The following is a 12,673-nucleotide window of genomic DNA, read 5'->3' as shown; positions in this document are numbered from 1 at the left end:
CTTAAACTTTTAATTTTTTTTAAAAGTATATCTAACGTTTAGTTTTTATTTCATTTCTATATCCCGCCTTTAAAAGCCTGGAATTTACCTCCAAATGTGTAATTTTCCAAAAAATAATTTTCAGTTCTCTTTCATTTCCTTCATTCTTTGTATCTTCTTATTTGGTGTTCTTATTGCTCCTTGAATGTCATCAATTGGTAGTACATAAAAGTCTGGTATTTACCTCCAATAGTGTTTTAGTTTTAAAAGTATATAAATTAAGCATTGTTTCCTCCAATTTTTTAGATTTTTTTGTTTTCAAATTAGATAAATTAAAATTTTATTTTTTGGGTCAAATTATTTTAAATGCCACTCTAAATTAGACAAAATAATCATTTTTCCAAATATTTATTGAATTATTATCAACTAAAAATTAAGAAAATATTTAATTATATATATATATATATATATATATATATATTTTACTTTCTTCCATTTCATTTACTAGTTTAACTTAAAACTCGGTGCAAATTTTACACTTAAATAAGCAAGTGCATGGTACGAGTAGAGCACAGACTGACAGACACCTTTCCTACAGGCAACTTAAAACCACGCTCCGCCACTCGCCGCCATGCAAGCCACGTTTTTAACCTCACGAACCACTGTAGTCCCCACCACAAAGCCGCCACTCTCCGGCCCTACAAACCGCCGCCACCGATGTATTCACATAACCGCGCAGTCCCAAGCAACCGTGACAGCAGACTCTTCATCTCCTCCAACCTTAAAGCTCAACAAACACAGCTCAAGAATAACGGAGCCCAAGTCACAGGGAGGGTCCCAGGCCATGCTGTACGGCGTCGGATTGTCGGAAGACGACTTGTCGAAACCCCAAGTGGGGATATCGTCGGTGTGGTACGAGGGCAACCCGTGCAACGTGCATCTGTTGAAGCTGTCGGAGGCGGTGAAACGGGGCGTCGAAGAGATTGGGATGGTTGGGTTTAGATTCAACACGATCGGGGTTAGCGATGCGATCTCGATGGGGACGAGAGGGATGTGCTACAGCTTGCAGTCGAGGGATTTGATCGCTGATAGCGTTGAAACTGTGATGAGTGCTCAGTGGTATGATGGGAATATCTCTATTCCTGGTTGTGATAAAAATGTAAGCTTTATTATTCGAACTTTACCCTTTTAATTATTGTTATGCTTATTGCTTTTAATTGTGAGAATTAGGAGAAAATACTAGGAATTAAGCTGTATGAATGGCAAAAGCTAATCAAAGTGATGAATTTATCCATTGAAGTAGTGTATTTTAATAATGGAGGTTAGGATTGGATTGAACTTGTATGATCCTTTACTAGAGTCATTGTTTAGAGAGCCTTAGAGGAAGGGTTGGAGGCTTGGAGCTCCAAGCTAACCAGGGCGGGCGGGGCGGTCACCCCTTGAAAATTTTAAATTCTCATATAATTTAGGTATTTTCTATTGGTAATATGTTTTCGCACTCTAGCATAAAATCCTGGGTCCATCCCGATCTAACTGCAATCTTTGATTGGTTTGAACTATTTTAATCAGTGTTGGAATGTCCTCGAAATTAAGCTGAAAGAAAATTTTTATATTCTTCAACTTATCTCCTCACTGTTGGAAAAATTTGAGGGTCGATTTCCGTGAGCTACGATTCAGTGTTGATCCATGGAAGAACACAAGTAGTTTTTCTATTTATTTATTTATTTGATAATTCTGTTCTGTTTCCAGAAAACTCAACATTCATAAATTATAATGTGAAAGATGTTTTTCTTCTTCTTTCAATTGTGAAACTATCTAAATCTAATGGTGGGTAGTTCTGTAGATGCCAGGTACAATTATTGCAATGGGGAGGCTCAATCGGCCAAGTATTATGGTTTATGGTGGAACCATCAAGGTTTGCTCTGCTTTGTCTAGTATAACTTCTGTAGAAGATCAACTTCCCTTTTTCTTTATATCTGATTAATTTTGCTCTTATTACATTTTGTTGCAAGTGTTCTTTGTTAAATCAGGGCAGCTCTTTAGATTTTAATAAATACATACACATTTCACCCATATATTGTTTATATAAGTCTGTAAGAATCGGTTTCAAAGTGGAACACACTCATTTGAATGAATGATTGTATTGTTTTGAATGAATTGGTTCTCCCATTGTTTCTTATGCATCATATTTTCATTCAATACATTAAGTGGAGTTAATCTAAATTTAGGTGGTGTTGTCCTACTTCAATGGTTTATTTATATATTTGTATACTTATCTTTTGCAGCCCGGCCATTTTCAAGGCAATTCATACGATATAATATCTGCCTTCCAGGTAAACACAATGATATGCCATAGGAATGTTGTTAGGCTAGTTGGTTACTTATTTCTCTTCATATCTTCATGATTTTAGACCTCAATTTACCCTTGCTGTCTGTTAATTCTTTTGACTTTGGGAGCAAGAATTACAAGAAAATTTCTTGGATTAGCGCGAGGAACTTGGGAAATTATGAGGATACAATGATCTTTTGTGTAGAAAGTTACACTTGTTTTAGTAGTACTGACCCTTGAGGGGCAGAGTTTGCTTCTTTGCTTTTTCTTCGCTCTTCTTCTTCTTCCCCGTTGTGGATTAAAATAAGGACCAACTGACTGTTTCAATTTTTCCAATATCAAGCAAATTCATTAGAATGTCTACCATATGCTAATATGGGAGGATTAACTTCTATGACGTGAATTTATCCAAAATTACCTGTACATTTTCTCAATTTTGGTAACCTTGTAAGTTCTTTTGCCCCCATTTGGTTGGCCGTGCAGTGTTATGGAGAATATGTTAGTGGGAAAATAAGCGACGAGCAGAGAAAGGATGTTATCCGTAACTCATGCCCTGGAGCTGGAGCCTGTGGGGGAATGTATACTGCAAATACCATGGCGTCTGCAATTGAAGCTATGGGGATGTCTCTTCCTTACAGGTGTCATTTTGATTGTGAATTTGACATTTTGCCTTCCCTTTTTTTTCTTACTATTGTTTGTTTGTACCTGATAAGCTCTTCAATACCTGCTGAAGACCCGTTGAAATTGGATGAATGCCGTTTGGCAGGAAAGTATCTGCTAGAATTGTTGAAAATGGATTTAAAACCCCGAGACATCATCACCCTCAAATCTTTACGTAACGCAATGGTTGTTGTCATGGCTCTAGGCGGATCAACCAATGCCGTGTTACATTTAATTGCCATAGCAAGGTGAGAACTGAGAATTTATGGCAGATATCCCTTAGGCCTCAAAATTATTGACAATCTGAGGAAATGAATCTTGGAATTATTCATGGCAGGTCTGTAGGTCTAGAATTGACTCTTGATGATTTCCAGAAGGTTAGTGACGAGGTTCCGTTTCTGGCTGATCTGAAACCCAGTGGTAAATATGTCATGGAGGATGTTCACAAGGTATAGATTAACATCAGCCGATCTTCTACGTCGATCTTTTCTTTCAAGATTCTTTTTTTATTTTTCTATAGCTTATGAATCATGTCATCAGTAGCTTTCTTGGTATATGTTATCTATTCTATCATTTCAACTAATGGGGAAAAATGTTTTGATAGATTGGAGGCACTCCTGCTGTGATTCGTTATCTTTTGGAGTTCGGGTATCTTGACGGGGATTGCATGACTGGTATTGTTTATTGCAATTTCAGAGCTTGAATTTTCATTTTTTTAATACTTGATACACTGATAGTTCCACTCTAGTGACTGGGAAGACTATGGCGGAAAATGCACAAAGCTACCCTCGTTTACCTGATGGACAGGTTGGTACCGGTGATTTTCGACCAAAAAGGCTAGGCTCCATTTATATATTAACTTCGAGATGCCATGAATGGAATGTGCAATTCGTCTGATCAGTACCCAAAATTCATGTTCAGGAAATCATAAAACCAGTGTCGAATCCCATAAAGAAAACAGGGCACATCCAAATATTAAGAGGGAATCTTGCACCCGAGGGTTCTGTAGCAAAAATTACCGGAAAAGAAGGACTCTATTTCTCTGGTGCCCCTTTCGAATATTAACTTTGAGTTTCTTGGTCACTGTACTGTTACAATTTTATGGTTAAGAATGTAGGCTGCATCCATACATAATGATTGTAAACTTTGTTCTTTAGGTCCTGCATTTGTCTTTGAAGGAGAGGAAGCTATGCTAGTAGCTATCTCTGAAAATCCTTCGAGCTTTAAGGTATGCGAGTCAAAGCAGCATAGTGTTTCTCTATGATTAGTAGCGGAGTGGACGTTCCATGTGCCTGAGGTTTTGATTAGCGGTTGAATACGAGAGTTGTTTTTTGTCTGCTTACTTTGTTTATTTATTTGCATCGGCTAAACTCCAAATATTGGTTACGCTCGTAAATTTCCAGGGAAAAGTAGTAGTCATTAGAGGGGAGGGGCCGAAGGGAGGACCAGGCATGCCTGAAATGTTGACACCAACAAGTGCAATCATGGGAGCAGGTCTTGGGAAGGTTCTGTGATATCAAGTCCATGTGGCTATCACCGCCTTTATTTTCAACTCGAACTCAATCTTTCTATCTGCTGGTGTAAAATTTGTGCCTTTAAATATCGTATTTGATTTGAATGCTGTAAGTGAATATTGCAGGATGTTGCTTTGCTCACTGATGGTAGGTTCTCTGGAGGTTCACACGGATTCGTTGTAGGCCACATATGCCCTGAAGCACAGGTGCAGTAGTTTCTCACACGAATTGCTAGATAATTTTGCAATTCCATTGACCTGTATGCCCCCTGATTATAATCTGGTTATTTGTCTTCATTTATGCTTGATATCGGATTTGGTTTTACAGGAGGGTGGCCCCATCAGTCTTGTTCAAAACGAGGACCTCATCAGCATCGACGTTCAGAAGAGGGCCATAAACGTCGAGCTGACAGATGCCGAACTGAACGAGCGGAGAAAGAAGTGGAATCCGCCTCCTTACAAGGCTGACAGGGGAGTTTTGCATAAGGTGGGAAGCGATAATCTTGCATTGGAGCCATGCATACAGTGCCTACATTATTGACTGTAGGTTCCTTAATGAACATCTTTCCATTTTCAGTACATCAAGAGCGTGCAACCGGCTTCAAAGGGGTGTGTAACGGATGAATAAAGGCGGTAATGGCCAGCGAACGGAGTAAAAACCGAGTGAAACAGACCATTCAGATCTTTCATTTCCTTTTTGTAGTCTTCTTTCTCATTCGGGGCTTGCAATGGCTTTCGGACCAGACCAGGGGTTTAATAATAGTGCGCGCGTAGATATATATTGTGGGTTATTTCATTATTATCAACGCTCAATTATGTTATTATTTTTAGGGTAAATTATGCATTTAGTACCAAAACTGTTAGTTTTGATCCGATTTAGTATATAAACTTTTAACTTTTTCAAAATCATATTCAAAGTTTAGTTTTTGTTTCATTTTAGTATTTTGACTTTAAAAATTTTAGTTTTTGATTATTTTAGTACCCTGTTTAAAATTTACTTATGTTTTGAAAAAATTGAAAGCTTAGGTATTAAAATTGATCAAAACTGATAATTTAGGTGTTAAACGTTTTAAGTTTATAATGTGGGATACTAAAATGAAATAAAAATTAAATGTTAGGTATAATTTTGAAAAAAGTGAAAATTTAGGTATTAAAACAGATCAAAATTGATAGTTAAAGTATTAAATGTGTAGTTTACCCTTTTTATCAAGATTGCTTTCTTTTTGTTGATGTGGTATCCAATAATGGACCGACAACAATTAGTTGTTAATGAGAAATATGAAACTATAAAGTAGTATATATTTAAATACTCTTAATCATTAGATAATAAATGAACAATTATTTTATTACAGCTGTTGGTGTTTGAACTCGTAACTTCTAAGAATAATAACGATTTATTTAATCATTGAGGTAAGTTGGTTCATACATATAATAACGTAATATTATATTATCTTATCATCGATCAAAATGATTTTTTTCTTCTTATTCTTACGTTATTGTCATAAGGATGAGTAGATACTTTTATTGGTAAATTACACTAATTATCACCAAATTTTATTCTTTCTCTTATTTTACTAATTATAATTTAAATCTATTTAATTTTTTCACTGAACTTAATACATTTGATTTTGTTGTCATTCCGCCGTTAACTAGTTAACAACGTTAAAAAGACGTCGTTTTAGAAAAATGAATTTTTCACCAAAACGAAGTCGTTTTGCATCTATATAACAACTAATTTATAACACCGTTAGTGAGAAAATAACGGAGTGACAAATAAATAAATAAGTTCAGTAAAGAAATTGAATAGATTTAAAGTACAATATGTAAAATAAGAGAGAGAATAAAATTTAGTGATGATTGATGTAATTTACCTAATTTTATATAGGGAAGAAAAATTTTAAAAAAATATATTAATAATTTATGATAATAGAATTATGATGTTTAATAAATAGAAATAAAAAATAAATATTTAAATTATTTAAAATTTTTAGAGATACTATCCCAAACACATTTTAATCTATTTTTTGCTTGTCGTTGAAACATGATACCATACATCCTCTTAGTGGCGGATCATAACCAGGGCTAGTGGTGGCAATGCCCCCAAAATTTAAAAAAATTAGAGTTTAGTTTTTAAATTTAAAAAAAAAATTAATTTGATATCCAAAACTTTTAAAAATTCAGGTTAAACTTTAAAGTTTTTTAATGTTCTCAATTAAATCCCCTCCCATAATTTAAAAAAAATTCTTATTCAGCCTCTCAAAAATTTTAGTTAGACCCTAATATTTTTGGGGAGAAAATACAAACTTAACCCTTCAAAATTTTTGAAAATTTTTGAAAATTTTAATTTTAGTTCGATATCGAGTAATAAATACCCACCGCTCTGCTACTCAGCCCTAATAAATAAACAAGACCCGTTATTTTTCAAAAACAAGCCTAGCCAAAATTTTATAGGGCTCCAGTATCCAGATCCAGTTTCGACCCGGACCGGGTTATCCAAATTGAAGATTGGAGAGACAAAACCGAAATTTGTAGAGGCGAGGCTTGAGGCTCTTGAGAAGCGTTGATGGCATTGCATTCTTAGAGAATTGAAGGATACAATTTCTTCTGTAATTTTCTTCGATTTTTCCGTTTTCGATCATCACGAACAAAATCTGGTAACGATTTTTCTGACTATTATTAATATTTTTTTGAATTTCTCAATGTCAAAATTCCTTGATTTTGTTTTTGTTTTTTCCTTTTGTGACGCTATGTTAATTTTTTTTTTAATGTGTGAATCTTGAAAATATTAACCCTCGATGCTGGAGAAAGTTTAAAAAAAAATCGGTATGATTGTTTATCTACATCGATTTAGATTCAATTTTGTATAATTTATATCAGGAATTCAAAGGAATTAATATTTAATATTATTAGAATTAGAAATTTCTGGATATTTTTCTTTTTTAGGGTTTATTTTATTATAATCAAGCTACTATTTGAATAATTATTGCCTGGGTGTAATAACTGAGAAAGGCTTTTTTCTATGCTTCATAGTAACAATAATTTTCTAGTTGTCAATTTATGTATTTTGATATTTCCTAGCAAGTTTTTTTTTTAAAAAAAAAATTGATTCTTTTCACTATTTTGTATTTATTGTATAAGGCTATGGTTCTTTGATTCCATCTTTGCTTGATATGTGGATGTTTAGTGTGTTCAAAGTTTATACGTTAAATAGGAACCAGTTTATGTAATTCGAAGTTATAAAAAATGCATGAAAGTTCTGCTTCTGTAAGTAAAATATATTTGCAAAATTTTACTTTCGCTTGTTGTATACTGATGCTGTATTAGTCATCTGCAGGAGAGATTTTGATGTCTAACTTTCTCTATTGCTTTTTATGTTGCTTATGGAATAATTAACATTTTAAGAAAGTCTGAAAGAGTAATATAGGCGAGTAAGGTATTGATTTTATTAGGTGGGCTAAGTTGCGCTTTTATTATCATCATGAAAAGGTGACCTTTCTAGGGGTGGCATTTAGTTTGGAGTGTAATGTTGTTAATCTGCCTTTGGACCAGATGCAAATTCATGTATTTCTGATTGAAGTTTCATGTGAAGGACTGACTTTTATGTTTTGTGTAATACAGAAAATGGAGGACATGGACATCGATTCAGTAGTGGACATACCCGACACTCCTGATAGGCCATCTTTAAAGCAAGTGCATGGAGGGAACTTTGTGGACAAAGTGGGAGGTTCTGATACTACAGGTGAAGGATCTTTGGATAGGCTAAGGGGCAGAGGTAGACTGCTTTCTGCAAATGGGCTCAATAGAAAAAATTATATGCACCCGCGAAAACTGTCTGACAATACTTATGAAATTGAGCGTCTGAAAAACACGATAGTCTTATCTCCAGTAGAGAATGCTCGAGAACATGCTCCTTTATTTAGGAAAACAAGAATAGAGAGAAGCAGAAATTCTCTTGGAGAGCAAGACAAGGATAAAGGAAAAGCTCCTTGCTCTAAGTTACCTTCTAAATCATCTGGATTCCCTGAAGATCATGCCATCCTAGATTTAACTGAACAGAAAACACACAACCATGTAAATGAAATGGAATCTCTCCAAAGTGGATCTGAAAACTTCTTAGCTGAAGGAAGAAAAGGTCAGGCACCGAGAAATGGTGGCTTTTATGCATTTAACTCTTCAAGATTTTCTGAAACATCCGGAAATAGCTGCAAGGGAAAGGAAAAGGTAGATGATATTGGACTTAAAAGTATAGATTCAGTTATGAGTAATGGAAAAGGGGTAAGTCTTTCTAATGGTTCCCCTCTTAGAATGGAAAAACAATTGCCTGCATCTCATCAATCAATTGCCTCACCAAGAACTGTTGGGAAAAGAAGATTGGTCCGAAATGGCTGTATCTCCCCCCATAACATAGCCATCAGGGCTAAACAAAATGAGCAATCCCAAAGCAACTTTACACCCGAACAAAATTTTGTGAATGTGGATTGCAGCAGTCCTTGTTTGATTAGCGAGATAGTTGCTGAAGATAATGATAATAATGGTAAAGGAAAAAGAGTTTCCCATCCTCATGCATCTAAGGAGCATGATATCAATTTTATTAATTTATCTGGCAGGTAAATTTTAAGTGTTGTTCTCTAGCTAGATTTCTTAGCCTATTGTCTATTGGATGTTTTCTTCCTATTGTGTATTGGTTACATTTTTGTGCTAAAACTTTTGCTAAAGAGACAAGCACGTTCTGTCAGAACCTTTGGAATAGCATGTGATAAAAAACAACTAGTTTTTTTTTTTAATTTTTATTTCAGAACATATTATATTGATATCTGGAGAATCTTGGTTGTGTGGTTCTCCTGTTGCAGTCCTATGAGTAATAATGGAGAAGCTGATGGTATTGGTGATGCGAATAGAGATGCATGCTTTGAAGAAAAAGGTGGATGGAGAAGCACTCGCAACCGTTCAAAGAATGTAGATCATGCAGCTGAACATCAGTTAAGTGGGTTTAATAGTGTTGGATGTCAAGTGAGTCAACAAAATGAAAATGGATTTGTGAAAAGAAATCATGCTAGTGAAGGAAAGATCAGGATTCTATGTGATTCTCCTGAAACTCATGCAACTGAGACAGCTCCTGTGATCGCAAAAATAAACCAACCAAGTGAACCTTCTAATGCAAACATGCTGCCTAAAAGGCAAATCAAACATGTATTATCTTCAAGAAATAATGGTGAAAGCTCAAGGGCCACTCCTAATGACCCGGACATTGTGTTTCTTTGTTCATCTTTGGAATCATCTACTTCAAGGTCATCTAGAATTCATATTGCGGAACATCCGGATGTTATGGATCTTGACAACTCATCTCGAATGAGAGGGATACATGCCAATCATATGGATTCTATGAATGATGAGGACACAGAAGCTAATGCAAGACAAATTGAAGCGGATGAAATGTTGGCCCGTGAACTCCAAGAACAATTATATCATGAGGTCCTGATCTTTTATGATGACAATTTGATGCTTTCTCCCTTTTTATCTTTGACTTTTTTATTTACATGCTTAGCTTTAAATGTTTATGAACCTTTTAACAGGTTGATGAAAACATTGCATGGGCACTTCAGCAGGAGGAAGATGCATTCCTTCCTACACCTTTTCGGGCTCTCCATGAGCCAGATCATGTTAGTAAGCTTGGCTTTGTTTCTTTTATTTTTTGCATTAACCTACACTTGGTGCATGCGTGAAATCCATTCTGGTCGAAGGTGTAATATATCTGCTAGGTTTGTGTACTAATTGAAACATGCCATACAGTGGGCATGAGCCTTGCTGTCAAAAGTAGAATAGACTTGGTTTAGTAATGTTTCCTTGATTATTGCTAATGGATGCTTTTGTTCTCGTTCCTCCTCATCAGTTTCCATTTTTTTTATCAGTTGACTCTCTCTCTCCCTCTCTCTCTCGTAGCAACACAAGATTTAATGTGTTGCTTCCTAAGTGGTTATTTTCCCCTTGGTTTCATGTATAATATTGGAAGTTAATATTTCCTTAATCATTGCTAATTGGATTCTCTTGTTCTTGTTCCTCTCTATCAGTTTCCTTTTTATTATCAGTTGACTCTCCTGCCCTCCTCTCCTTTTCTCCAATATCCCTTTCTTGTGAGTTGTATTTTATGGAATCCGTAGATAATTTTAAGTAGGTTTTATTTCAATCGATATGATAGATACTATGTTAGGAATCCATTGCTGAACCAGTATTTAGATGCTTAACAGCTAACCAACTTTATGAATACTCTCTTCTCTTTCGGCAGGGCCAAAATGACCATCGCTCTATTATTCTTTTTGATTGAAGCTAATCTCTGCAGCTGCAAAGATGGGATATCATTGATGCTGTTTGTGTTGAGTGGAAGGACATTTTTTTGCAGGACCTATATCTGTATTTATCCTATCTAGTATCATGATAATGATATATGCTAGTATTCAACCTAGGTTTTCCTTTTTTGTTGTATAAAATAGATGTCCTGCTTACGGTCATTTTTGTTTTATGTACTTAAATATTATTCTTTGCCTCTTATGCAGCAAGGCTCAACAAGGCAATCTCGTATTCAGCCTCCATCTCGGAATTTTCAGAATTCTTCAAATAGGAGAGGAGTGCAGACTCATTTCCCCACTTCTGCTAGAGTTTCAAGGTTGAGGAATCGAATTTTGAATCAAACTCGAGCAGCACCATCCAGGACAAGGAATTTTCAATTCCCTTTAGACATGGACTTGGATATGGTAAAATACCCCCCCCCCCCCAAAAAAAACACACACACACACAGTTTTGGTGTATCATGTATTGCTTTATTTTCAAGTTTCAACAATAACTGATTCATGGCTTTCTGATACAGAGACTCGACATTTTGGAAGCCATGGAGGCTGCACTGGGAGATGCTGATGACATGGGTATGGCTAGTCGTATCTTCCAAGTTCAACGTGATTTTAATGAGTAAGATTTCTTTTTTCTATTATGGACATGTTTTGACCCTGTTGAATGATCATACCATGCATTTGATTGACAATTTATTTAGAGTTTGCAATGGTTCCATTGTTGATTGAAATGGTAATTGCTTGGTCTGCGTAAGGCAAATGCAGCCTCGATATGGCCCCTGCTTTGGTAAAGACCAGCTCTGGCAGTGGCAATGATAATACAATGTGAACAATTTTAAATTTTGGTAGACATCCATTCAATTTTAAATCACACTTCAGTGTTGATTAATCTTCCATTCACTTTATCTTGCAGAAACGATTACGAAATGCTGTTGACCCTTGATGATAACAATCATCAGCATGGCGGTGCATCGGTTAACCAGATTAACTGTTTGCCACTGTCCAAAGTACAGGTAAATGCGTGAGAAAACACCATTTAAATAGTCGTTCTTTTAGCTTTATTTCCTCATCAGATGCTTATGTTTCGTTATCAGGTCTAATCGCTACTATTTTTTAATTAACAGACTGATAATTACGAATCTTGCGCTGTATGTCTTGAAACCCCTGCCATTGGAGAAACTATTCGCCATCTTCCTTGTCTGCATAAATTTCATAAGGACGTAATGCCTTTCTTTATCTCCACAATGCCACTTTGCTTTCCGTTTTCTCAGATTGCTTTCAAGTTGCTTATCGATGCTTTGTTCAATCGATGTGGCAGTGTATCGATCCATGGCTGATGAGGAAAACGTCATGCCCGGTTTGCAAGTCATCTATCGCTTGAACGGGAATGTTCCGGCACAATATTGATGAAAGCAAAAGGTCTCTTAAGTCAACATGCTTTGGAGGTAGGTATAATTCTTCTCAATAAACTCATAAAACTTCCTCCCAACTCCATTCGAGCCCTGAAGAAAATTTGCCTGTTGACTCGAAATGTAGCTCTCAACGAGGGGAAAGGTTCGGTATATTTGACGAGCGAATAAACTCGGAACTGCATCGGAGCAAAGATGGAATGCATGCTAATGGGGAGGATCAGGATGGCAATATTTCATTCTAAGCTAGTGTGTAGAGAGTAATGGCATGCGATTAAATGAAGTTTACTTCGTTGAAAGCAACTATTTTTTGGGTATAAGTATTCTAGGAGTCCCTCTATGATACCGAGAAGTTCATTTTAGTCCCTCTATGTACCTTTGAATTTTTAGCAAAAAGGTGATCATGGTTTTGGCACCTCTCCCATATTAAAATTTTCGATTT

At 35.7% G+C, this 12,673-nt stretch overlaps 2 protein-coding genes across 3 annotated transcripts; both read left to right on the top strand.

The window, feature by feature from the left end:
* Positions 1 to 567: 567 nt before the first annotated feature.
* LOC120164151 (dihydroxy-acid dehydratase, chloroplastic-like) lies at positions 568 to 5,270 on the top strand. Of its 2 annotated transcripts, XM_039173897.1 has the most exons (14): positions 568 to 1,138; positions 1,823 to 1,894; positions 2,265 to 2,312; positions 2,792 to 2,946; positions 3,022 to 3,216; positions 3,306 to 3,417; positions 3,573 to 3,642; positions 3,717 to 3,775; positions 3,890 to 4,013; positions 4,126 to 4,196; positions 4,372 to 4,473; positions 4,608 to 4,688; positions 4,810 to 4,968; positions 5,059 to 5,270. In XM_039173897.1, exons 1-14 carry the CDS (start codon positions 611 to 613, stop codon positions 5,107 to 5,109), a joined length of 1,827 nt encoding a protein of 608 aa, XP_039029828.1. In that variant the 5' UTR covers positions 568 to 610; the 3' UTR covers positions 5,110 to 5,270. The 2 variants fall into 2 exon arrangements, with proteins under 2 accessions (XP_039029828.1, XP_039029829.1); XM_039173898.1 differs by lacking the exon at positions 2,265 to 2,312.
* A 2,929-nt stretch (positions 5,271 to 8,199) lies between these two features.
* On the top strand, positions 8,200 to 12,337 carry LOC120164153. Its single transcript, XM_039173901.1, has 8 exons — positions 8,200 to 9,088; positions 9,332 to 9,953; positions 10,055 to 10,141; positions 11,033 to 11,230; positions 11,344 to 11,441; positions 11,736 to 11,835; positions 11,947 to 12,042; positions 12,141 to 12,337. The coding sequence occupies exons 1-8, from the start codon at positions 8,295 to 8,297 to the stop codon at positions 12,201 to 12,203; spliced, it is 2,058 nt and encodes a 685-aa protein (XP_039029832.1). The 5' UTR covers positions 8,200 to 8,294; the 3' UTR covers positions 12,204 to 12,337.
* The last annotated feature ends 336 nt before the right edge of the window (positions 12,338 to 12,673 follow it).

The sequence above is a fragment of the Hibiscus syriacus genome, unplaced genomic scaffold, assembly GCF_006381635.1.
Source record: "Hibiscus syriacus cultivar Baekdansim isolate YM2019G1 unplaced genomic scaffold, ASM638163v2 tig00111505_pilon, whole genome shotgun sequence".
NCBI classification, from domain to species: Eukaryota; Viridiplantae; Streptophyta; class Magnoliopsida; order Malvales; family Malvaceae; genus Hibiscus; species Hibiscus syriacus.
This window is presented reverse-complemented; position numbering and strand designations above follow the sequence as displayed.